We start from the raw sequence: 27310 nt of genomic DNA, 5'->3' as shown, positions 1-27310 counted from the left end.
TTTAATGTTTCTCTGTTAGGAAAATGGTGTTGGAGGCTTCTAGTCGATAAAGGTAGTTTGTGGTATAGGGTGTTGCTAGCGCGTTATGGTGAGGAGGATGGGAGGTTGGCGGTTGGGGGCCGGAGTGCTTCTTCGTGGTGGAAGGAGGTAGCGAGTATTCGGGATGGGTTAGGTGAAGTAGGTGAAGGATGGTTTAGGGACAATGTTGATCGTGAGGTTGGCGATGGGGTTGACACGTCATTTTGGGTGGATCCGTGGTTGGGAGGTACACCTTTGAGCGTTCGATTTGGGCGTTTGTTCAACTTAGCTGTCAATAAATCTATTTCGGTGGCAGATATGTGTGAGTTAGGATGGGACGAAGGGGGGGAGGCGTGGCAATGGCGCAGGAGGTTGTGGGCCTGGGAGGAGGAGTTGTTAGGGGAGTGTAGGATTTTATTGTCTGACATTTCCTTGCAGCATAATTCTTCAGATCGGTGGGTGTGGAGACTTGATCCACCGAACGGTTATTCAGTTAGCGGTGTTTACCAAATGCTCACCAGTCAACCGGACCAGTCATCAGAAGTTTTATCGGATTTAATTTGGCACAAACAGGTGCCCTTGAAGGTCTCTATTTTTGCGTGGAGACTCCTTCGGAATAGACTACCGACAAAGGACAATCTGTGCGTGCGTCGTGTTATTCATCATGATAATCAACATTGTGTAATTGGTTGCGGCGACTTTGAGACTGCGCATCATTTGTTTAGCTCTTGTCCTTTTTTTTCTGCCTTGTGGGGGCTAATTCGGTCGTGGCTAGGGATAGCTACCGCCGAGCCTTTATGTTTGCCAGATCACTTTTATCAGTTTGTGTACTCCGCAGGTGTATCTCGTTCTGTTCGCTCTTTCTTGCAACTTATTTGGTTGTGCTCTATGTGGGTTATGTGGAATGAAAGAAACATCAGGGTATTCAAAAATAGGGACCAAACTGTTCACCAAGTGGTAGAGAAAATCAAATTACAGTCTTTTTGGTGGATGAAGGCTTCTAATGTTTCGATCCGTAATAATTTTCATATGTGGTGGTCGAGCCCTTTTGTTTGTTTGGGTATTGGCTAGTTTGTTTCTGTTTGTCTAACTAATGTATTTGTAATTGTATACTGTTGAGTTCTTTCTAGCACATCTTGTGCTTGAAATTTCTCTTTGTGTTTTAATATATATTCCATTTTCGCTTGTTCAAAAAAAAATTCAGACATCTAAAAAGACAAAAAAAGAACGAGAGAGGTGTTATAGTATTTTTTTTCTTCCTTGTATATTAAATATTTTTTCTGCTGCTATCTGTCTTACTTCACAAGAAAACAAATATTGAAAAAGGAGAGTCATTCTTCAAAGAAAAGAACATTCGTCGTTTTCGTCTTCACGGTACGCTCTCTTTTCTTCATACATACTTAGGGTTCATCACATTATTCAATTATTCCTATTCCAAGCTTTTTAATTCTTAAACCTTCAAATTTAATTAATCTAATTTTATTATTACATTATAATTACTGATTAGTGTTCTTCAATTTGCAGATTGAACCGTTGATTCCAAACAATGTCATTACTGTATTCTTTCAATTTCTGAGCTCTTAGTTTGTTTAACAATGTCTGCTATTAGGTTTTCTCATGTAAAATCTCTTCGTAGTTCAATCAAGGGTTTTTCCAATTTCAATGTCCAAAATGTTCAAAATTATCACTCTAACCCTAATGGGTCATTGAATCTTGCAAGAATTTCAATTTTTTGTACTGATTTATCGAGCCGTCGTTATTCAAAAAATGGGTCTAAGTCACCTAAGATGTTTGCTCAGACTCAGTTTAGAAATTTGGGTTCTTTATCAGGTCATAGGGGTTTCAAATTCAATGCTGCATTTGAAACCCAAGGGTTTAATTCACCTAGGGTATGTTTCAGTGTTGTTAATGTTCCTTTTGTTTCTAATTCGACGATGACTAATGGGTTGAGTTCCCGAATGTATTCATCGGGTCTGGGAGGGGAAGGAAGTAAGAATGGTGAAACAGAAGTGGGTGTTGGGACTGGTGTGAGTGATGTGAAGGGTGGGGGTGGTGATTCGGTTGTTTCGGGTGATTTGGTTGATAGGATGAAAGATACATGGAAGAGTGTTGTTGAGGCAGTTTCATATGCTGGTGATAAGGTTAAGGAAGGTTCTGATGGTGTTACTCCATATGCTCAACAGTTTCTTGATTCACATCCTTATCTTAACATGGTGGTCGTTCCGGTTGGTGGTACTTTAACTGCTACTCTAGTAGGTTGGTTCATCTTGCCGAGGATTTTGAGGAAATTTCACAAATATGGAATGCAAAGTCCGGTTGCTCTGCTTCAAGGAAACTTGTCAGGGGAGCCAATTCCTTATGAAAAAAGCTTTTGGGGTGCTATGGAATACCCAGTGCGATATTTGGTTACCTTTTTGGCATTCTCACAAATGTTAGTGTATTATTTATATAATTAAAGATATTATTGATCCTGTTTTTATCTCTTTTTGTATTATGTGTTTAGGGTTTTAAATAGTTGTCGAGGTAACGGGTGTGGTCGCGTCAGAATCTTTGATATTATGGAGAATTGCAGCCGATGCGACCTCAATCGCGGTCGCATTGTGGCAACATAAAAAAATTATGTTGCGGCCCATATCCAAACCTTTATTTAAAACCGTGTGTGTATCATTTTTTGACTACATGTTCGATTGTGTGAAAGTTGATTTTATTTAATGCAGTGCTGTAATGGTAGCTCCAACAGCTATAGCTTCGCAATACCTTGCACCCACTTGGAGGGGTGCAGTGATTCTTTCATTTGTATGGTTTTTGCATAGATGGAAAACAAATGTTTTTGCACGGACTTTGTCGAGTCAAAGTGTACTTGGACTTGATAGGGAGAAAATGCTTGCTCTAGACAAAATCTCGTCTATTGGTCTATTTGTGATTGGTATAATGGCTTTGGCTGAGGCTTGTGGTGTGGCTGTGCAATCTATTGTTACAGTTGGTGGTGTAGGAGGTAAGTAGTAAATTTATTGACTATTGTTAGTTTGATTTTACATTCTTAAAACTTTTTGGTATTTTCCTTTTACTAGACTTTTGGTTTTCTACAATGTTGACGGAGGTATGAAAACTGTGTTAAGATTATATGTTCTAAGAAATAAAAGTTTCTTATAAGTATATCAATCTGGTTGAAAGTTGACACTATTAGATTCTAGAAACTGCGTGACAAGTTCCAGTTTGCTTATATTAAAGAGCAGTTCCAGTTTGCTTATATTAAGCATCAAATCTGTCCCTATGAGCTTAGCTCATTTGGTAAGGGATAATGCACAATATGTGCAAGGGCCGAGGTTCGAACCCAGACACCCCACTTATTCATCTTTAAGGTGAATTTCTCTAGCCACTAGGCTACTTGACCCAAAAAAAAAAAAAAAGCATCAAATCTGATAAGTTAAGATTGTTTTGTAATCCTTTGGTGCATTCTATCTTTGAGAAATATTTAGTGTTTCCTATTGAAGGATCGAATGAGAATGTGCTGGTCATGCTTTGATCTTAAAATGTCTTGAGTTGGGACTAAATATTGTATAACTTGGTTTCATGAAAATGTTGCCTCAATCTTTGAAGAGATAGATAGTTCTAGAGCTGTAAAAGTTATAATATCAGTTATAAGAAAAATAAAGGAATAAAACACAGTATTTTCATGTGTTCCAATTGGTGACTGAGACATGTGAAGTTCCAGTTCGTGAGTCTTACACTAACACATGTGAAGATCTCTCTGAGTTTTGCTCATTTATTTATAAACTTTTTATCCTGTTGCTTATTTATTTTTATGCTTATAAAATAAGGGATGGAAAATTTTCATGGTTTTTTATTTCTATCTTTATACAGGAGTTGCTACTGCTTTTGCTGCCAGAGACGTACTTGGCAATGTGTTTAGCGGTTTATCCATGCAGTTTTCTAAGCCCTTCTCAATTGGAGATACGATAAAAGTATGTTGATTTAATAGATGCAAATTAGTGATCGTTACCGGTTTACTTTTTACAAGAAATATGATTTTTTGAACCATGGATTCGCCATTTGTTTTACACATCTATGCCTTATTTGCAGTTATGTTGCAATTATGTTTTTTAGGGAAGAATGGCAATTATTTGTTTACATCTAGGGGTAACAATCATATTATACTCATTATTTGTGCGCATGTAGTGCATATATAGATATTGCATGTACATTCAAGGGTAGAATCAGGGTTAAAACATTTGAGGGGCCAAAATTAGAACAACGTTAAATAAGGGTTTTTTTAATGAAGTAAAATAAAATTTGGAGGACACCAACAAATGTATTACTACGAGATGAGACTATCAGACTGTCACTGATATGCAAAGAGAATTCTATGAAATTCGAAAATTCTGGAATATTTGGTGAGTTCTATGCTTCAATAAAGATGTGATATTTCTTGAATGTGTCTGAGAAATTGTGCAAACTGCAGGCTGGATCGATAGAAGGTCAAGTGGTGGAAATTGGTCTTACTAGCACATCATTGCTGAGTCCTGAGAAGTTCCCAGTCATTGTGCCGAACTCATTTTTTTCTAGCCAGGTAGGCCTTCCTTTTCCCCTTTTTTTTTTTTTTTGTTTTTTGAGGGATTCTGTACAGGCTCACTTTCCTGCAGTCGCTTCAGCAAAACAGAGAAGTAGGTCCCACAATTTAGAAGTAGTCAGTCCTACTTTATTGCTTTGCTTCTTTCTTTCTCTGACTGCATACATGCATTGAGTTTGAGAGAGCCATATCTGTTCTGAACACTCAAACATTCCAAATCAATCATGATTTTCGTTGGTACAAATTTATCATACAAAAATAGAAAATACAACTCGTTGCAAAATTCCCACTGCATGTCTGTTGTGTATTTAGACCAAGAGTATTCTCATGCCTCACTGAGTTATTATTCTGTTGTTTGATTTTCCAAGAAATAGTTTGAGCAGGCTTCTTATAATCTTGTACTTAAATCTATGTATAAATCTGTTGTTCTATCTTACTAGATTGCAGGAGTCCTGTTCTCCTTGGTGTTTTTTAAATCATAATTTTTATGTTAGTAAATAGATAAAATGAATACATTATGGAAGAAACAAGTGTTGTGTGTGTATGTATATCAACCAATATGTTTGTTACTTCTTATTTAGTGGAATAACAATGGTCAAATGATTCAACAATGCATTACCATTCGACTGGGAAAAAAAACAATGCATTACTATGTTATGCTCCTTCATGGTCTGATTTTGATTCTGTCTTTACATTTGTCTCTGAACGTTCTTTTCATCAGTTTTCAAACTGAGGCCTTATTTGATTGGCTTACTTGATTGCACATGTATTTTAAATTCATTTATTTGGGGTTTGAAATTTGAATATATCTGTGAGGAAACTTCTCCAGAGGATATGTAAATTTTGAAGCTGATAGCTCAAATTTACAACCGATGCATAAGTTGTTGCCTTATAATCTCAATAATATTTTCCTTGCTTATGCTGTTGATCTTATGATTATGACAACTTGCTGTTTCAGTCATCATGGTTACAACTTACAACCCTCTTTTCCATGCTAACTTTGTAGGCAATTGTGAACAAGTCCCGTGCCGATTATCGTGCCATTCTTACCAAAATCCCTCTTCAAATTGAGGATTTAAGTAAGATTCCCCATATATCGAATGATATTAAAGGCATGTTAACATCAAATGCAAAAGTTTTCTTAGGAAAAGATGTTCCCTGCTGTTTCTTGTCACGCATAGAAAGTAAATATGCAGAACTGACTCTTGGATACAACCTCAAGAACATGGTACACCACTCATCTGAGTCTGAATTAATTTTTATCCATATTATGCTTGCTTCACACTAAACGACTCAATGATTCATTTGTTTTTAAAATGCTTTGGGAATAATTATTCTCGAATTACTTTATGAAAGATTTGATGTACAAGCATATTGATATTTGAAACGCCAACCTATTACCTCCGGCGTGTGCTAGTCAGAAAGTAAACAACAGAGATATAATTTTCTATCAATTTTCTTTGCTTCATCCTTTATTGCATTTGTTTGGCTTTCCTGCTTGTTATTTTTTTCTATTGAAAAGGAGTATGCAAAAGATATCTCACTGTCTCTTAATTGGAATCATCAATTCAGATGATAATATAGTTTATCTAATTGAAAAGCATCACGTAGAAGTAATGGCACTGCCAAGTAGCCAAGAAGGTATAGAAGCATAGCGGTTTAGACATATATATAGAAAACTATTAGAAGCACAATATGGAGGGTTAAAGTTTATATTTTTAGTATGTTGTTTTGTTTTTTTTTGTTTGACAAACTCTCGATGTTTCATGTTGCATCGCGAGTTTGAGGGGAAGCATTAGATAGTAAGTTATTGGGCCCTTTAGATTTCTATTGGGACCTATGTTATTGAAACCCTAGTTGTCATTGTTCTTTTCCCTGAAACCCTAGATTTTTAACATGATAGAAAATAGTCCAATAATTAGAGGTTGAGGGAGACCATGGAAATAATAGACTAAACCATTTAAAAAAAATTAGAGGTAAATAGTCTATTTTAGGACCTAATTTCACCATATTTGGTTGTACATCTTTTTAACTCTCTTGTTTTTCTTATATTATTCTTTCTTTCAGCGCAAAGATGAGTTCTACTCTGCAGAACAAGATATTCTCCTGCAAGCAGTTCAAATCATTAAGAATCATGGTGTTGCTCTTGGAAGCACATGGAATGACACTAAGTAACATACTCAACACAAGGATAATTTTTAGGATGCTTGATTTCAAGACGTGATAAGCTTTAGTTTTAAAATGTACAAAGTCTGGAACTACACTAACTAGGCATCATTTGCAGCCAAAGCAATTTTCTAACGTCAGTTGGATCTGTGTAGTCAGATATCATTTGGCTTCAGATTTTTTATTTTGATTTATTGAATGATATAAAAAGTTATACATTTATGAGCAAGTTATATGAGCCACAAAGTCTAACAAATGAGTTAAAGTTGAAGGAAGTTCAGGAAGCCTTTGAATGTTTGTGGTAGTTGATACATAGAAGGTACACACACCAAACTATAGTATATGCAAGTTTTATTCAAGTATCAAATTATATCTCACCATTTTATTTCAATGTAAATCATAATGTCAAAGATGAAGAAATATGATTAAGTGAGTCTAAAATTTGTTCACACTTTCAACACATATAACCATTATTGTTTGGATTTTTCGAAACTTATTAATTTGCCAAATGCAGTAGGGAGAAGAATGTCCTAACGTGAAAATAATAGAAGTTTATAACCTCTTCAACTACATATCTGTTTCCTGATTCCATCCTTGAGAAACTGGACAAATGCTGCTATGTAATGATCGTGATGCAGCTTCAAGTTTCCAACAATTGCAGCAGCTTGTCTTGTTTTTACTTTGTTGCTTGTCCAAGTGAAGTGATTTCATTTCTAGTGAATGTTCCATCTTCATTTCTTTTAACTTCAATAGCCAAACCCTTTTCCACCAAAAGCCTTGCATTAAGATGCTGATCAACAATGAATGGTAACACAACAAGGTTGTTTCCAAATTGCAATGTTTCAATTGCTGAAACCCATCCAGAATGAAACAATGATCCACCAATATATGAATGTGATAATATCTCTTGCGGTATCCATCCCATGCAAACAAGTCCTCTATCACTTCTCCTTCATTGAAACCAATAGGTAGAAAATCATCATCATTAAGCTATTTCAAGTTCCATAAGCTATTTCAAAAACTTGTTCCTTGCTCAATTTGCATTCACTTCCAAACCCTACAAAAACAACCGATTTTGCTGCTTGCTGATCAAGCCACTCAAACATCATAGTCTCTGATCTTGATCCTATTATTGATCCCAATCCATCAAAAATTCCTCTTTGTGGCATCTCCACAGCCAACAAACCTATAGGAATCACAGGCTTCCCAACTAGTTTCTTGTATAGATTCAGATATTCACTTTCAATCTCATAGCAACTGCAACATATTACAACTTTAGCAGCATCAATTACCTTGACAAGCCTGTCAATACCACTATGCTCGGAAGCATTGTTTTGATGGACATTCTTAAAAAATGCAACTGCCTCATTTCTTGTATAAGCAACTGATGATAGAAACGTCACCTATTGGGTGGCGATGTTAAACTCACTGGCAAGAAGCGAGCATTCGTTGTATTACTTGGTGGTCCAAGGAATACTAATGTTGCGGTCGACACAACAAAATATTATATTAGCTTTACATGAAACTCTTCTGCAATATCTACTATCCAATGAGGATTAATAATCACATATTATCCAATTAGGTAACCTTTTGGATACTAATTGTTTCACTGGATTTTCGAGTTTATATATGCTTGTTCTAAGTATTGAATCTTATCAAATGGAATGTCCATAATTGCTTCAGCACCTTCTGGCAAGAGATGTTTGTTTAATGACTGTAATGGAATTTCTACTACATCTTAAAAGTTTTTCTCGACCATCTAATCATATCTCATCATAGTGTCACTTTGTGTGAGATATAATTAGATGATAATGTAACATTTTACACTAGTGATAGTACATATATTTATTTGTGTCCCAAAAAAGATAGTACCTATTTATTAAACTCAGTTTAATTATATCAAAAGTTGTTGATTGAAAATGAATGAAAAGGAATTATACTTCAAAAGTGATAAATAATTGCTTCTATTTCAATTTCATTTTAATGACAGAATTAAGGCTGATTTATCAAACAATAGATCAAATTCTGAAATTGTTAAACTAAAGTGGTTAATGAGTTTCAATTAAAGATGAATTATTCGAAAGAATATAAGTTCAAACCATGGTTGTAACGATTTTTGTTCAGACTTTACTTATTTCTTCACCAAGCTTCAAATGACTAGAGTCACCAAATTCCTTTTTTATATGAAAGTGGAAAAAAAGGAACACGAGAAAAGAAAACCAGTCCCTCAAAAAGACACTCTGAAAGCATCCGTAAGCATAACTGTGGAAAGACAATAGAGAGGTTCATGAACAATGACCAAAGGTTTCTCCCATTTGCTCCAAGTTTTGCTAAAATATTTGCACATTGATTCCCTTCGCAAGGAATACGATGCAAGGTAATGTTCCAGTCTTTCGCCAACAACTCATGAATATCCACTAAAAGGTTGGCAAAAAAAAAGGTTGGCAAAATGATGAAAGCCGTATAATTGGTTATAACTGCTAGTTTCCTATTTTACGGTGCAATAATGACATTGTTCATGTGCGGCTCTGATACTTACGTCACATCATTTCATTTCTCAAGGATCAACAAATAACACAACGCATGAGGACATTTGCTTACCCCTAAAAGTAATTATATTGTCAGCCGATCACGATAGATAGGCGATTAAATTTTATGCGAGGAAACCTCTCTCAATCGAGGAAAAGTTACATTCCTAAGGATGCATTTAGCATGGGACAATGAAAGATTTTTCCACCAAAAAAAAAGTTTGATTTTTACCTCCACGTGACCGTCAAACAAGTTGTTTTTATTTTGTTTGCTTTTTCAATGATTACAAGAACTAATGTTTAATAGTATTAACAAATATGCTCCTCATCCCATGTTTTTATGAAATCAAATATCCTCCTCACCCATTTACACATAAATGATCTTACATGTAAATGATTTCTTTTTGTTGATATCTAACTTTTTTTATTGATGTTTAAAACTTTTTTTCCTTAAAAAAAAATGTTTTAACCACATTTGCTATTAATTTTTTTTAAGGACATTTGCAATTAATATTTAATTTGTATACGTTCCATTATAGTTTTTTTTTTGTTTACAACTGTTCCATGATAACTTATAAGCATGTTAAATCACCAAAGAAAAATTATATGTTCCAACAGTTGTTTAAATTTTTTCTAACTCCACCAATTCTCATTTGACATGAAATTGATTTTTTTTTATTGATACAAGTTTAATTAATGTTTGTTTAAACAATTGACCGTGATTTGCTTCTATTTTTTTATAAATGCTTATTGAGGAGATTGTTGAGTGAATCGAAGTTGCCAAACATCGGCGTTATTAAAAAAAAAAAATGAAGTTGCATGCATTGTTATGAGACCGTGAGCAAAGCTAACTTAGCTTGAATAATTCAAAGATAACTATGATGACTTGATTGTGTTCTTAGAAGAACGAAGAAGAGCTGGAATTTTTATTTCAACTATGCCACCTTGAATGCACCCCATTCCTAGTAAAGTCGGGTGATGAGAGTTGCAAAAGCCTCACACTGTGTCAAAACATGCACTAAAATCACAACTAGTGTAAATTGTATATTTTTTTTTTTATTAATTAAAAAGTTGTGACATATGTATGAAGAGTAAGACTTTGATGGATGTCAACCGATAATATAAACAAGTTTTTCACTACTATCTAAATCTATAATAGTATCACTTTGTAAAATATAATTGGATGATATAAACTATCGATAGTACATATTTATTAAAGTCGAAGTTTAATTATATATCTAAAGTTGTTGATTGAAAATAAATGAAAAAGAACTATACTTCAAAAGGGATAAAGACGAACTAGAGTCCTCTTCCTATAGAGGATTATGACACACAAATATTCTAAAATTCATAAGCAGTGTTTGCGTGTAGCAAATGTGTTTCAAAACGTTTAATATACTAATCGCATGAAATGTTAAGATTTTCCCAGATTACACGATAGCAACTTGCTTCAACAATAAATTATCAACAAGTACATGAACATTCACAAAATTATCTAAGAATAAGTTTCTGGCTTATAAAGGAAAAATTCTCAATTCAACACAACAACATCAAGCCTTTGATTCTCTATGGCGGTTTCATGGATTCTCACTTTCTAAATATTACCTTTTATATCTTTCAAGAAAAGTATTACCTTTTATAGACATTTTTTTTTTTTGGCTACATGAAGGAAAAAACGAACACGAAAAAAGGAAACCAAGTCTCTCAAAAAAGACACTCCCAAAGCATCTGAAAACATAGTGGTGAAAATACAAGAGAGGTACATGAACAACTACCAAAAGTTCCGCGCCATTTACATTGTAGTCATGTCATTTGGCTAATATGCAATAGTTTTACCATACATACTCATTTCATACATCGTAATTAACACATCAAATATATCAAACAAACTTATTTCACATAACCAAAACGACCATACCTAATGATCTACTAGAGAAGTTAAGAAACACACAAATAAGAGACATAGTTCCTCCCTTAGTGTCAATTTTTTAAAGCAAAGGAAATCAAATTTAAGGATATTCAGCCGAACTTCGACTAAATTATTTCTCCATCAACAATATCATAATCTTATCGAGGTTTAGAATGCTTGTTCATGTTCTACTTGTTTTGAGGACTGAATTCGTATTTTTAACATCTGGACACGGTTGATCAATTTAATTTGAAGTTGGAAATTAATCATTCATTTTTTTATTAAATTGCATTTTTTTTTCCTTTGTATCCTTGTCCGGGGATTGTTGTATCGCATTTGTTTTCATTTTAGTATCTTTCAGATTTTCCTTATTATTGATCAATTGCTTACAGGTTAATACAATTATAAATCTCATGAGAAAGACAAGAAGAAAATGAGAGAGATATATTATTTTGTATATTAAATTGAAAATGGGAACCGGATCCTCTCCTTCAAAGTTGTATCCTACTCTCTCCTTCCCCAATCTTTAGCCATATGATCAATCTAACGGTACACAAATTAAATGACAGAAAATAAAAATAAATAATCAAAAACTCAACACTCTGAAATTTGTTGGGTGATATATTGCACCTCAACTCAACAAAAATTACGGTAGTACAATAGACAGGTGTGGAAACAATACAATCCTATGATGAGTAATTTAGTAGAAATATCTCTTATTGTCCTAAACTTAGTCTCCATTCCCTCACAAATTCTGAAAGAAAAAAAGAAGATATATATTGATTTTTTTTTTTTGAAACTCAAATTTTGATTTTTCAAATTTTTTTAAGGGGATCAATTTTTTTATGAAAAATCCAAATGTAAATTTTCTAGGACATAATTAAATAAGTATAAATATTTTTAAAATTGCTAGGATAAAATGATAATTCCATATACTACTTAGGTTAGGAGTATGATGTGTGACTTAAGGGGGTATATGGGAGATAGTATTTGATAATTTAGAAAGCCCATTGAAATACAAATACAAATAATTTAACCCGGTCCATTTTGAAGAGGTAAAACGGTGCCGTTTTGGTCCCTCTCTTCTTCAACTGATTCGTGGTGTTTCGGTCGGTCACTCCGTTTCTCCGTCGTGTCTGTGAGTACTTCTTCTTCTTCCCTTCAACCTCTCCGTCGTGTCTGTTACTTTCTGTTAGGGAAAAATTACAGTGAATTTTCTATGCTTTATATGGTATGGTGCTTTCTTAAATTCATCATACATTACATTGCTCTCATGTATCATGCGGATCAAATTTTGAAGTTTAAAGTAACTTCTTGCAATGGTTTTTTTGAGTGTTGGTTTATTCAGATTAGTTTCTGTTAGGGTTTATCATTTTATTCAATTATTCCAAGTTTTTTAATTCTTAAACCTTCAAGTTTCGTTACTGATTCGTGTTCTTCAATTTGCAGATTGTTTAACAATGTCTGCTACTAGGTTTTCCAGTTTCAGTGTCCCAAATGTTCAAAATCATCACTCTAACCCTAATGGGTCATTGAAAATTTCAAGAATTTCATGTGTTTGTGGTGTGCCTGTGCAATCTACTGTAAGAGTTGCTGCTGTAGGAGCCGGTGAGTATCTTGTCAAGTTTGTTTTTAGTATCTTTCCTTTTACTAGACCTTTGGTTTTCTATAATGTTGATGGATGCATGAATATTCTTGTTAAGATTGTAGATTTAATAAAAGTTGACACTTCCCATTAGATTGTAGAAAGTGATATATAGTGTGACAAGTTCCACTTTGCTTATATTATTAAAGAGCACCAAATCTCACAAATTAAGTTAAAATTGTTTTATAATCCTTTGGCACATTCTATTTTTGTGAAATATTTGGTATTTCCTATTGAAGGATCGAATGAGAATGTGCTGGTCATTCTTTATCTTTCTTTGTCTTATACAGGACTTGTTACTGCTTTTGTGGCCAGACACGTACTTGGCAATGTGTTCAGCGGTTTATTCTTGCCCTTCTCAATTGGAGATACAATAAAAGTACGTTGATTTAGTATATGATTGATGACTAGATGCAATTAGTGATTTTTCCCGGTTTACTTAAATATGGGAAATTTGATTTTCTGAACCATGGACTCGCTATCTGTTTTACGCTGGTATGCCGTATTTGGAATTAAGTTTTCACTGTCTGTTTTACGCTTGTATGCCGTATTTGGAATTAAGTTTTTTTAGGGGAAGAATGGCAATTATTTGTTACATTCAGGGGTAACAATCATATTATACTCGTTATTGGTGCCTTGTTCTAAGGGTGTGTTTGGTAGCGAGAAGAAAGTGTGAAGAGAGAAATAGGTGAGAGAGAGTATGAGGAGAGAGAAATAGATGAGAAATAAGATGGATTTGATGTATTGTTTGGTATAAAAGAGAGATGAGAGAAATTGATGAGAAAGAAATGTTGATTGTTTATAAAAGTACTAAAATGCCCTTGATTTTATTTAGGTCCTAATAATATTTTTGAAAAATTTAAAAGTACAAAAATTATGTCAATGTGTTGATTGCAGCACTCCCACCGCCACTGTTGAGGCATACACACCATTTCAATCCCTCATTATTCATTCCCTTGTCCACTGTTGTTCACCGTTAAGGCATCCACCACAATAATATTTTTTAATTATATTTTATTTAATTGAAAAATCAAACCAAGCTTACCTCTCCTTCTTCAACTCAACAACCAGAATAATTTATAGACATGAGTGTGTGGTTCCTTCAATAAAGAGTGTGTTGTTGGTCTTCTTCCTGTTTAAGGTGTAATGGTGGCCAAACAATTCCCCTGAAGCATTGAGAGCTTGAGAATATTATGTTATTCTTCCGGTGAAGAAAACAAGGGTATAAAAGGAAATATATTAAAAAGAAGAGCTTCTCTCCTCTTTCTTCTCAGTTTTGCGAAGAAGAGAAAAAGCATGGGGCCCACGTCAAATAAGCCTCTCTCCCCTATTTCTTCTGTCTCCCAAACAGGAGAAGTGTGATACTTCTCTCCTCTTTCTCTCTTTAATACTTCTCTCCTCTTTATTTCTCTCCAACCAAACACACTGTAAGTGTAGATTTTGTATTATAGAACTAGTATGTAGTGCATGTATAGATATTGCATGTACATCCAAGGGTAGAGTCAACGTTAAATCATTTGAGGGGCCAAAGTTAGAACAGCATTAGGTAAGGTTTTTTTTTTTTTTTTTTAAATTAAGTAAAATAAAATTTGGAGGATACCAACAGATTTATTACTAGGATATAAGACTATTAGACTATCAGTGATAATGCAATGAGAATTTTTGAAATTCGGAAATTTTGGAATATTTGGTGAGCTCTATTATGCTTCAATAAAGATGTGATATTTCTTGAATGTGTCTGAGAAATTGTGAAAACTGCAGGATGGATCGATAGAGGGTCAAGTGGTGGATATTGGTCTTACTAGCACATCATTGCTTAGTCCTGAGAACTTCCGAGTCATTGTGCCGAACTCATTATTTTCTAGCGAGGTAGGCCTTCCTTTTCCCCTCTTTTTTTTTTTTGAGGGATTCTGACAGGTTCACTTTCCTGCAGTCGCTTCAGCAAAGCAGAAAAATAGGTCACACAATAGTCAGTCCTACTTTATTGCTTTGCTTCTTTCTTTCTCTGACCGCATATATGCATTGACTTTGAAAGAGCCTTATCTGTTATGAACACTCAAACATTCCAAATCAATCATGTTGTTCTCTGGTACAAATTTATCATACAAAAATAGAAAATACAACTCGTTGCAAAATGCCCACTGCATGTCTGTTGTGCATGGTTGAGTCTAGTATTTTGACCAAGAGTATTCTCTATTCTCCAATGCCTCTTTGACTTATAGTTCTGTTGTTTGACTTTCCAAGCAATAGTTTGAGCAGGCTTCTAGATTCCAGGGATCCTCTTCTCCTTGGTGTTTTTTAAATCACAATTTAATAGTTTGAGCAGGCTCATAGTTCTTATAATATAAATCTATGTATAAATCTGTTGTTCCATCTTACTAGATTCCAGGGATCCTTCTTCTCCTTGGTGTTTTTTAAATCACAATTTGTATGTTACTAAATATATGAAAATGAATACATCATGGAAGAAAGAAGTGTTGCATGTGTATGTATTTCAAACAATATGATTGTTACTTCTTATTTAGTGGAATAACATTGGTCAAATGATTCAACAATGCATTACCATCCGACGAAAAAAAAATGCATTACCATGTTATGCTTCTTCATGGTCTGATTTTGATGTTGTCATTACTCTTGTCTCTGAACGTTATTTTCATTAGTTTTTAAACTGAGGCTAAGTTATCTTATTGCACCTGTATTTTAAATTCATTTTATGATTCATTTATTTGGGGTTTGAATATATCTGTGAGGAAACTTATCCGGAGGATATGTAAATTTTGAAGCTGATACCTCACATTTACACGTCTGTATGAGCAAACTGATGCATAAGTTGTTGCCTTGTAATCTCAATAATCTTTTCCTTGCTTATGTTGTTGTTGATCTTGTGATTATGACAACTTGCCTCTTCAGTCATCATGGTTACAACTTACAACACTCTTTTCCATGCTAATTTTGTAGGTAATTGTGAACAAATCTCGTGCTGATTATCATGCCATTACTACCAAAATCCCTCTTCGAGCTAAGGGTTTAAGTAAGATTTCCCATATATCGAATGATATAAAAGGCATGTTAAGATCAAATGCAAAAGTTTTCCTAGGAAAAGATGTTCCCCGTTGTTTCTTGTCACGCATAACAAGTAAATATGCAGAACTGACTCTTGAATACAACCTCAAGAACATGGTACGCCACTAATCTGAGTCTCTGAATTAATTTTTATCCATATTATGCTTGCTTCACACTAAACGACTCAATGATTCATTTGTTTTTAAAATGCCTTGAGAATAATTATTCTCGAATTACTTTATGAAAGATTTAACGTAGAAGCATATTGATATTTGAAACGCCAACCTATTACCTCCGGGGTGTGCTAGTCAGAAAATAAACAACATAGATATAATTTTCTTTCAATTTTCTTTGCTTCATCCTTTATTGCATTTGTTTGACTTTCCTGCTTGTTATTCTTTCCTATTGAAAAGGAGTAATGCAAAAGATATCTCAGTGTATCTTAATTGGAATCATCAAATTCAGATGATAATATAGTTTATCTAATTGAAAAGCATCACGTAGAAGTAATGGCATTGCCAAGTGGCCAAGAAGGCATATAGAAGCATTGTGGTTTAGACATATATATAGAAAACTATTAGAAGCAAGGTATGGATGTTTGATGATATGTTAAAGTTTATATTTTTAGTATGTTTTTTTGTTTGACAAACACTCGATGTGTCATGTTGCATCGTGAGATTGAGTGGAAGTGTTGGATAGTAAGTTATTGGGTCTATGCTATTGGGCCATTTAGGTTTCTATTAGGCCCTATTCTATTGAAATCCTAGCCGTCATTGTTCTTTTATCTGAAACCCTAGATTGTTAACATGATGATAGAGGTTGAGGGAGACCATAGAAACAACAGACTAAACCATTTAATTTTGTTTAGAGGTAAATAGTCTATTTTAGGACCTAATATATAACATGAATTTATTAACATTGATTGCTCTACATGTCAGACTTTACCTAACAGATTGCTTTTTGAACAAAGGTCCGCTATCATGTTTTCTATGTTTTGCACTTTGCTATGTAGTTCTGTTATATGCACTGGTTTGTTTATGTCAGACATCTTTATCCTTTAATTCCACCATATTTGGTTCAACATCTTTTTAACTCTGGTTTTTCTCATATTATTCTTTCTTTCAGCGCAAAGATGAGTTAGGCTCTGCACAAGGGGATATTCTGCTGCAAGCAATTCAGATCATTGAAAATCATGGTGGTGCTATTGGAAGCACACGGAATGACACTATTTAAGACGTGTTAAGCTTTAGTTTTAAAATGTACAAAGTCGTGTGTTTGGTTTGGTTTGGATAAAATTGATTCTGGCAGAATTGATTTATGTTTGGATACAATAATACAAAATTGATTAAACAAATTGAATGTTGTTCGGATAGTTTTGATCAAAGTTGCTTATGAAAGTATAATTACTAAAATGGACATAACTAAATACAAGTAAATGGACATAATTGAATGTATATGTAGATCAATACTAAATGTAGATATATTGTTTAATTTAAATAAATAAATTTTCTATATATTAATTTAAAAAAAATACTAAATACAATTATTAAACCAATTTTTTTTACAAAATATTTGTTCATATATTTTATGATTTTTGATAAAATATATTTAAGTTAAATAATACTAGAGCCAGTTGCCAAAAATGATAAAATATAGCGTAATAAAAGGTAATTTGGTTCGTTAAGTTTTCTGATTAAATTCGGTTCATCAAATTAATTACAAAGCAAAAAGAAGGAGAATTGATAAAAGGCAATAAAGGAAAATAATAGGTTGCAATAATTAAAATATAAAATCTATTTGAGAATTGATTTTAGTTAAGCCAAAAGCTAGGAATTGTAGCTTCAACCAGAATTGCTATTGGAGGATAGAAGCAATTCTTAAAAGACAAACCAAACAACTTTAAAAAATCAATTTTCACTTTTCAGGTCTATAGAAGCGCTTCTTGCTGCTGAAAAGTCAAAACAAACAGACCCTAAGTAGGCATCATTTGCAGCCAAATCAATTTTCTAACATTAGTTGGGTCTGTGTATTCGGATATCATTTGGCTTTAGATATTTTTAATTTTGATTTACTAAATGATATAAAAAAAGTTATACAATTATGAGCAAGTTATGTGAACCACTAAATCTACCAACTGAGTTAAAGTTGAAGGATGTTCGAGAAGGCTTTCAATGTTTGTGGTAGTTGTTACATCGGAGATACAAACACCAAAATGAAGTATATACATGTTTAATACAAATATCAAATAATATCTCACCATTTTATTTCAATGTAAGCATAATTCCAAGATGAAGAAATATGATTAAACGAGTCTAAAATTTGATTACACTTTCAACACATATATAACCATTGTTGTTTGGATTTTTGGAAACTTATTAATGTGCCATACGATGTGGGGAGAAGATTGTCCTAACATGAAAATAATACTAGAAGTTTATAACCTCTTCAACTAGATATCTGTTTCCTGATTCCATCCTTAAGAAACTGGACAAATGCTGCTATGTAATGATCCTGATGCATCTTCAAGTTTCCAACAATTGCAGCAGCTTCTCTTGTCTTAACTCTGAGCTTCTCACCATTGCTTGTCCAAGTGATTTAGCCATTTCATATCTAGTGAGTGTTCCATCTTCATTTCTTTTAACTTCAATAGCCAAACCCCTATCGGCCTATCCACCAAAAATACTGCATTAAGAGGCTGATCAACAATGAATGGTAACACAACAAGGTTGTTTCCAAATTGCAACGTTTCAATTGCTGAACCCCATCCAGGAAGAAACAAAGAACCCCCAATAGATGAGTGTGCTAGTATCTCTTGTTGTGGTATCCATCCCATACAACCAAGTCCTCTATCACTCATTCACTTGTCCTTTCATTAAAACCAATAGGTAGAAAATCTTCATCATTACATGCCCAATCAGGCTTTCTTAATCCCCATAAAAATGACAATTTAGAATCTTCAAGTCCATATGCTATTTCAAAAACTTGTTCCTTGCTCAATTTTCATTCATTCCCAAATCCTACAAAAACAACCGATTTTGTTGCTTGTTTATGAAGCCACTGAAATATCGCAGTCTTTGATCCCGTTCCCGATCTTGTTATTGATCCCGATCCATCAAAATGGTCCTCTTTGTGGCATCTCTACAGGCAACAAACCTATAGGAATCACAGGCTTCCCTACTAGTTTCATGTATAGATTCAGATATTCACCTTTGATCTCATAGCAACTGCAACATATTATAGCTTTAGCACTTAGCAGCATCAATTTTCTGTTATAAGGAACCGATGATGGAAACGTCACCATTGCGGTGGTGATGTTAAACTATCTGGCGAGAAGCAAGCTTTGTGGTCCAAGGAATACTAATGTTGCGGTGGAGACAACAGAGTAGTATATTAGCTTTACATGAAACTCTTGTGCAACATTCACTATCCAATGAGGATTATAATCACAGATTATCCAATTATGCGACCAATTGGATACTAATTGTTTCACTGGATTTTTCGAGTTTATATATGCTTGTTCTAAGTATTGAATCTTATCAAATGGAATGTCCATAGTTGCTTCAGCACCTTCTGGCAAGAGATCTTTGTTTAATGATTGTAATGGAATTTCTACTAAATCTATCAAATGTGATGAAGTTGACGGAATTTTGGGAAGTCTTTGAATATTTTTGGGAGTTGATATGTAGGAGACATGAACACCAGTTTTGGCTAAGGCTATTAAAAGTATAAATAAGCCTCTATTTTTTTTTTCTTTTTTTCTTTTTCTGATGAAGGATTACCATAGGTCTGCTGAATCTGCAAGCACTTTGCTTCTGTATAAATAGTTACTCACTCTAAGTTGAGTAATTTTATTCCTTCAAAAAAAAAAGTTGAGTAATTTTATGGACATTTACTTTTTTTTTTATTAGTTATTACTCTAGTGTAAATTGTATAAATTTTTATTTATCAACAAGTTGTGACATATAAGTTTGATGAATGTCAACCGATAATATAAAAATGTTTTTCAATACTATCTAAATATCTTATCATATCTCATTATAGCGTCATTTTATGAGATATAATATCATATCTCATTATAATTATAGTGTCACTCTCTAAGATATAATTAAATAATATACACTATCTTATTTGTTTGAAAAATAATTCGTACATATTTATATATTTTTTTGACAAATAGTACATATTTATATTTATTAGTCGAAGTTTAATTATATATAAAGTTGTTGATTGAAAATAAATGAAAAAGAACTATACTTTAGGGATAAATAGTTTTTTTCGAAAAATTCAGGGATAAATAGTTTTTGTTGATTAAAAATAAATGAAAAAGAATTATACTTCAGTAGGGATAAATAGTTGCTTCTATTTAAATTTCATTTTCAAAAAAGAATTAAGGCTAATTTATTAAACAAGAAATCAAATTCTGAAATTGTTAAACTCAAATGGTTAATCAGTTTCAGTTAAAGACGGATCATTCAGAAGAGTAAGAGTTTAAACCGTAACTATAACACTTTTTTTATCGGACTTTACTTTCTTTTCACCAAATTCCGAATGACTAGAGAGGAATAAGAGTATTAGGACACATAAATATTCTAAAACGTGTAGCATATGTGTTTCAAAACGTTTGAAATACAAGCTTTGTTTGTTAAGATCATGATACCATACTAATAGCATGAAATGTTAAGATTAGCATGAAATGTTAAGATTTTCCTAGATTACACGCTAGCAACTTGCTTCAACAAAAAATTATCAACAAGTACATGATCATTCACAAAATTATCTAAGAATAGTTTCTGGTTTACAAAGGAAAAATTCTCAATTCAACACAACAATATCAAGCCTTTGATTTTCTACGGCGATTTCATGGATTTGCACTTTCTAAATATTACCTTTTATAGACCTTTTTTTTGGCTAAATGGGAGAGAGAAAAGGAAAAAAGGAACACGAAAAAAGGAAACTAGTCTCTCAAAAAGGACACTTCCAAAGCATCCGCAAGCATAGCGGTGGAAATACAAGAGAGGTTCATGAACAACTACCAAAGGTTCCGCGCCATTTACTCCAAATTTCGCTAAAAGATCCACACATTGATTTCCTTCGTAAAGAATATGATGGAAACTAACGTTCCAATCTTTTGTAAAAATTTCATGAATATCCACTAAAAAGTTGGCAAAATGATGAAACCTATCAGAATGGTGGGGGGAATAAACAAGATGAAAGAAGATATCTCGACTAGAGTTATTTAAATGAAACATTGACCTAATGATTAGAAGAGATATCACTCAATTAGTTGAGAAAGTCAAGGTTATTGTCGGGGTAAGTGAATCGGCAATAGTTAGTTAAAATCCGACATATCGCAAGCCGGATAAAAGGTTCTAACCTAATTTGCAGTGCAATGATGACACTGTTCACGCACGACTCCGATATTTACGTCACATCATCTTATTTCTCAAGGATCAACATATAATACAACGCAAGAGGACATTTGTTTACACCTAAAAATAACTATCATGTTAGCCGATCTCGGCATATAGGCGATTAAACTTTATGCATGGAAACCACTTTGCCGAGGTTTAACATGGTAGTCATGTCATTTGGCTAATATGCAATAGTTTTACTATAAATACTCATTTCATACACGGTAATTAACACGTCCAATCTATCAAACAAACTTATTTCGCATTTTTATCCCTTTATAATTATCTCTTTATCTTAATTTTTTATGCATTTCTTAGTGTAACTCAAACACGCCAAAACGACCATACCTAATTCTCTACTATAGAAGTGTGGGAACCCACAACTAAGGGACATAGTTTCTCCCTCAGTGTAAATTTCTTAAAGCAAAGGAAATCAAATTTAAGGACATTGTTCATGATCTACTTGTTTTGAGGACATTGTTGATCACTTTTTTTTTTGGTTACACATTGTTGATCACTTTAATTTGAAGTTGAAATTAATCACTCATTTTTATATTAAATTGTATTTTTTTTCTCTTGTACTCGTGTTCAGTGATTGTTGTCCCGCATTTGTTTTCATTTTAAGTTTTTTGATGTATTATATTATTGGAGAAGTCGTGTGAATTGTGTCTTTCAGATTTTTTTTTATTGAAGGATTTTCCTTATTATTGATCAATTGCTTCCATGTTAACACAAATATAAATCTCATGAGAAAGTCAAGAAGAAAAAGTTTGTATAAGAGAGATATATTATTTTGTATATTGCATTGAAGAGACTGCATGTATAAACATGTGTATAATGCAATAAAAATAATATTTTTCGACCAGTTTCCTCAAACACCTTGAATCCCAGACTGGAATTGGTGATTTGATAGTTTCAGAAGGTAATTAAAATCGGACCGAATATTAAACCGGTGTATGTATGAGTTTGAGATTTAAAGGTTCGACTGGGACTGAATCGGGGTTGAACTGGGTATATAAATATTGTTGGGTTTGATTGTTAAGTTTCTTAAATAAAGAAGGAGGATAGAAAATATTATTGGTGATTATGTCCCACACCGCTTAGTTTAGTGAAGCAAGGGGAAGGCCAAGGCTATATATTGAACCTAGTTTCTTTGTTTTTAGATGCACCAGTGATTAGCACTTTAAGCTTATATCTGACTTAGTTTAAATATTTGATTTGTGAGAGTGTGGGTGTACTGGGGCACTGGGGTGAGAGAAGTTTATGTGTTGTAAAAAAATTCACATAATAATAATTCTCTGTGGTTTTTTCTCCGGTTTTGGAGTTTCCACGTTATATTCTTGTGTAGTGATTGTGTTTATTTTTCTTCTTCAGCCCTGTTATTTCCTAACATAAATATAGGGTCATGTTAACTTGTGCCCTAAGGGCACATGTTAAGGAACCCAGAATGAGCAACTTTGCTTTGGAAAACATGATAATTTAACTTTTAAAAAAGTTGACTGACTTTTGATACATATATTTCGGGTAGTGTTAACGTGCCCTTAGGGCACATGTTAAGAAATCTAAAAGAAGAAACTTTCTCTAAAATTTTGTGCATTTAAATGATTAAAAAGTTAAATATTAAATGCAATGCACACATTCCAATACGTTTTTTCTATATTTGAATCATTAACTTATGTCTTGAAGGCACAAGTTAACATTTCCCATATATTTCTATAATGAGTTCCTTGACATGTGACCTCAAGTTAGCATTTGCCATAAATATATTTTTTAATAATTTTTTATAACATTTTATAGCATTTGCCATAAATATCACGTAAGTTAGCAATTAAAAAAAAAAAAAACTTGTTTCTTGGTTTGGCTTGATTGTTAGAGATTTTGTTTAAAAAAAATGACCATGCAATTCAACATGATGGTTTTCTATAAGTTCAAGTTTACGCAAAACACATACATGATGGTTTTCTATAAGTTCAAGTTTACACAAAATCACAATAGCTCTCACTTGGCAGCAGTTTCTTTCCCTTCATTATCTTTTATGTTCTATTTTATTTTTATTTTAAGAAGATCCTTTCCTTTCTTCTTCACTTATATTTTTTATTCAAGATCTATTATCAATTTTCCACTAAGATTTGGATCTTTTTATTTTTTGAAATGGCAAATATTATTATATTTATAACCGAAACTCTTAACAAGACGCAAAGAGATGGGGAAAAGTACAAAGATACTGCATATAGGCGTAACATCCACCAAAAACCCCTACAAACCACCAAAGGAGAAAGACCCACAAAAAACAACGGTTATGACTCTGAAATCCGATTGGTTCATCTTGCCTAGGATTTTGAGGAAGTTTCACAAATATGGAATGCAAGGTCCTATTTCACTGTTCCAAGGAAGACCCTTATAAGAAAAGCTTTTGGGGTGCTATGAAACCCTGTCCGATATTTAGTTACCTTTTTGGCATTCTCACAAATGTTAGTCGCTTATTTACAAATTTAATGATATTCTTATTAGTCCTGATTTTTTTATCTCCTTTTTGTATTATGTGTCCATGGTTTTTAAAAAATGCCACGGTAATAGTTTGGTCGTGTCAGAATGTTTGATATAGTAGAAATTGCAGTTGATACAGCCTCAATTGTCGTCGTTACATTGCAGTTTTAGCGATGTAAACATTTGTTATGACGTGGCCCGTATTGTGGTTGCAGACCTTTATTTAAGACCCTGTATGTGTCATTTTTTTAGGCTAAAATATGGTTTTGGTCCCTGCAAAATAGGTCAGTTTTGGTTTTAGTCCCTACAAAATTTTTTTATAGCTTTTGGTTCCTGCAAAAATAGTCCAGTTTTGGTTTTAGTCCCTGCAAAATTTTTTTATAGCTTTTGGTCCCTGCAAAAATAGGTCAATTTTGGTTTTAGTCCCTGCAAATTTTTTTTATAGTTTTTGGTACCTGCAAAAATATGTCAGTTTTGCTTTTAGTCCCTGCAAATATTTTATAATTTTTTTTATAGTTTTTTTTTTTTTTAAATTCTGGAAAATTGAAAAATTAATAAAAAAATTAAAAAAATTCTGGAAAAATTAAAAATTAATAAAAAATTGAAAAAAATATTAAAAAGTTCTGGAAAAATGAAAAATCAATAAAAAAATCTGAAAAAATAATAAAAAATTGAAAAAAATATTAAAAAAATCTGGAAAATAGAAAAATTAATAAAAATAAAAAAAGGAAAAAACTAAAAAAAAATCTGGAAAAAATAAAATTTCAAAAATTTTCTAAAAAAATTAAAATTCTGGAAAAATGAAATTTTCGAAATTTTAAATTTTAATGAAATTCTGGAAAATAAATTTTAATGAAATTTTAAATTTTCGAAAATAAAAAAGAAATTATGGAAAAATGAAATTTTAATGAAAAATTTTTGAAATTTTTGAAATTTTCATTAGTATTTCTCAAAAAATTTCCGGGAATTTTTGTGTATTTATAAACCGAGAATAAGGGAAAAAATATGTGTATTTATAAACCGAGCTTAGGTTTTTTATGTATTTTTCGAAATTTCAAAATTTTCATTAGTATTTTTTCCGGGAATTTTTGTGTATTTATAAAGCGGGAACTTTTGGGTATTTATAAACCGAGAATAAGGGAAAAAATACACTGAAAAAACCTAAGCTCGACATATATACTAATGAAAATTTCAAAATTTCGAAAAATACATTTTTTCCAAAATTTCGAAATTTTGACATATATACTAATCAGAATATTTTTTATTTTCCAGAATTTTTTCATTATTTTTCATTTTATTAGATTATTTTATTTTTTTAATTTTATTAATTTTCCATATTTTTTAAATTTTTTCCTTTTTTTCAATTTTTGTTCATTTTTATTAATTTTTCAATTTTCCAGAATTTTTTAATATTTTATTTCAATTTTTTTATTGATTTTTCATTTTTCCAGAATTTTTTAATATTTTTTTCAATTTTTTATTAATTTTTAATTTTTCCAGAATTTTTTAATTTTTTTATTAATTTTTCGATTTTCCAGAATTTTTTTAATTTTTTTATTAATTTTTCAATTTTCCAGAATTTTTTAATTTATAAAAAAAAATTATAAAAGATTTGCAGGGACTAAAAGCAAAACTGGCATATTTTTGCAAGGACCAAAAACTATAAAAAAAATTGCAGGGATTAAAACCAAAACTGGCCTATTTTTACAGGGACCAAAAGCTATAAAAAAAATTTGTAGGGGCTAAAACCAAAACTGACCTATTTTTGCAGGGACTAAAACCAAAACTGGCTTATTTTGCAGGGATCAAAACCATATTTTAGCCTTTTTTTTTTATTAGATGTTCTGTTATGTGACAGTTGACTTTGATTTACTGCAGTGCTGTGATGGTAGCTCCAACAACTATAGCCTCTCAATATCTTGCACCCACTTGGAGGGGTGCAGTGGTACTTTCATTTGTATGGTTTTTGCATAGATGGAAAACAAATGTTTTTGCACGGACTTTGTCAAATCAAAGTGTACTTGGACTTGATTGGGACAAAATGTTTGCTGTAACATCCCGGATTTTGATCCAGGACATTACGCCTAATTCATTTTCATTTTTTCTAAAAAGACTACTGTTCTTTTTTATAGTCGATAATAAATTCTTAGCATAACCAATACAAAATTCTTAACATAATTTTAATAAAATTTCTTGAACTAAATATCCTTCAAAATTACTTCTAAAATCACAATTCAATCAAAAACCCAGTTTCGTCCCCGTATGCGCTTCAAGCAAACACCAAAGCAAACACATTTCCTCATGGGTACCTAAAATGTTGGTGTAAGGGGTCAATTTTCTTATCCAAATTGGTTCATACTCAAAGCACAAGAAACGATGTCATAAAATAGATAATATCAAAACTTCTCAATCAAAAAGAAATAAGAAAAATACAGTCAAGTCATATGCTTTAAGTAAAGTTCACACACTTTTCCTTTGTATTATAATAGTTTAATCACTTATCAACACACAAATGCATAACATACCCAATGCAATGCAATTATGTGTAAAGTGTAGTCCGCCACTAAGGCACCACATAGAAATAACCCGCCACTAAGGCACCACACAGATGCATATGCTAATGCATGATCATGAAAATGAAGACTAAATCCCACCACAAAGCAATATAACACGACCCCGCCACTAAGGCACCACACCGAAATAATATATATCTCACATCACCATGAACATGATCAAAGACAATATTTCCAATAAAACTCACACTTTCATATTTTTCCTTTCTTTAGTTTATCAAAAATATACATTTCATTCCAACATCACAAAAATATATCAAGCATAACAACATAAATATATCATTACACTCCACATTATCATACTCAAATATCATATAAAAACATAATTAAGACTAATAACTTTTATAAAAGATTAAATTTTACCATGTAACTACATAATTTATTTTATTTGTTTTTCTTTTCAAAAGACAAGAATTGCTACCATTATTTAATAACACAGACACTTAGTATGGACATATGGGAAAAAACCCTTACCTCGAATGCTTTCCTTCCTAAGCCACGACTCTACCTCAAACTCACAGCTCCGATGCAGACACGTTTCATCTTGCTCAAGGAATTATTTTGACGATTAGACCGTTGAAAACGAAGAACCGCATGTTGTGAACATGCAGTCCAAAAATTAACCCAAATCAGGTGAACGAAGCCGTAGTTGCAATTCTCCAAAGTCAGGTTTAGTGAAAACGAAAATGGCTTAGACTTAGAATTTCATAATGAGACAAGAAATAAAATGGAAGAACATATATATAAAAGGACTTACACGAAAATTATTTGACAAGATGATAGCATAGGAATTGATCGATGGACTTGGGAAAATACGAGAATGAAATATGAGATAAGAAAATGCCATGATTTATCTCTTTTCAAACTTCCTGATGCAACAATTATGGTCTTAGGCAATTGTGGACTTATGGTAGACATGTAACTTAGTGAAAGAAACAAA

General features: G+C 32.5%; 2 protein-coding genes and 2 pseudogenes across 2 annotated transcripts; 2 read left to right on the top strand and 2 right to left on the bottom strand.

Moving 5' to 3' along the window:
- Positions 1-1310: 1310 nt before the first annotated feature.
- On the top strand, positions 1311-7029 carry LOC146897700 (Mechanosensitive ion channel protein). Its single transcript, XM_085732145.1, has 7 exons — positions 1311-1392; positions 1543-2449; positions 2736-3013; positions 3883-3983; positions 4481-4588; positions 5595-5816; positions 6656-7029. The coding sequence occupies exons 2-7, from the start codon at positions 1614-1616 to the stop codon at positions 6761-6763; spliced, it is 1653 nt and encodes a 550-aa protein (XP_085588271.1). The 5' UTR covers positions 1311-1392; positions 1543-1613; the 3' UTR covers positions 6764-7029.
- Positions 7030-7159: 130 nt separating this feature from the next.
- LOC146897699 (UDP-glycosyltransferase 91C1-like) lies at positions 7160-9649 on the bottom strand (annotated as a pseudogene).
- A 2715-nt stretch (positions 9650-12364) lies between these two features.
- On the top strand, positions 12365-17271 carry LOC146897698 (mechanosensitive ion channel protein 1, mitochondrial-like). Its single transcript, XM_085732144.1, has 6 exons — positions 12365-12372; positions 12641-12799; positions 13127-13215; positions 14598-14705; positions 15795-16016; positions 17025-17271. Exons 2-6 carry the CDS (start codon positions 12652-12654, stop codon positions 17130-17132), a joined length of 675 nt encoding a protein of 224 aa, XP_085588270.1. The 5' UTR covers positions 12365-12372; positions 12641-12651; the 3' UTR covers positions 17133-17271.
- An 867-nt stretch (positions 17272-18138) lies between these two features.
- LOC146897697 (putative UDP-rhamnose:rhamnosyltransferase 1) lies at positions 18139-20949 on the bottom strand (annotated as a pseudogene).
- Between the last annotated feature and the right edge of the window lie 6361 nt (positions 20950-27310).

This window comes from Medicago sativa, chromosome 8 (assembly GCF_051527215.1).
Source record: "Medicago sativa cultivar Bolivia chromosome 8, Bolivia_mono, whole genome shotgun sequence".
NCBI lineage: Eukaryota > Viridiplantae > Streptophyta > Magnoliopsida > Fabales > Fabaceae > Medicago > Medicago sativa.
Note: the sequence above shows the minus strand (reverse complement) of the source record. Positions and strands in the feature narration are given on the sequence as shown.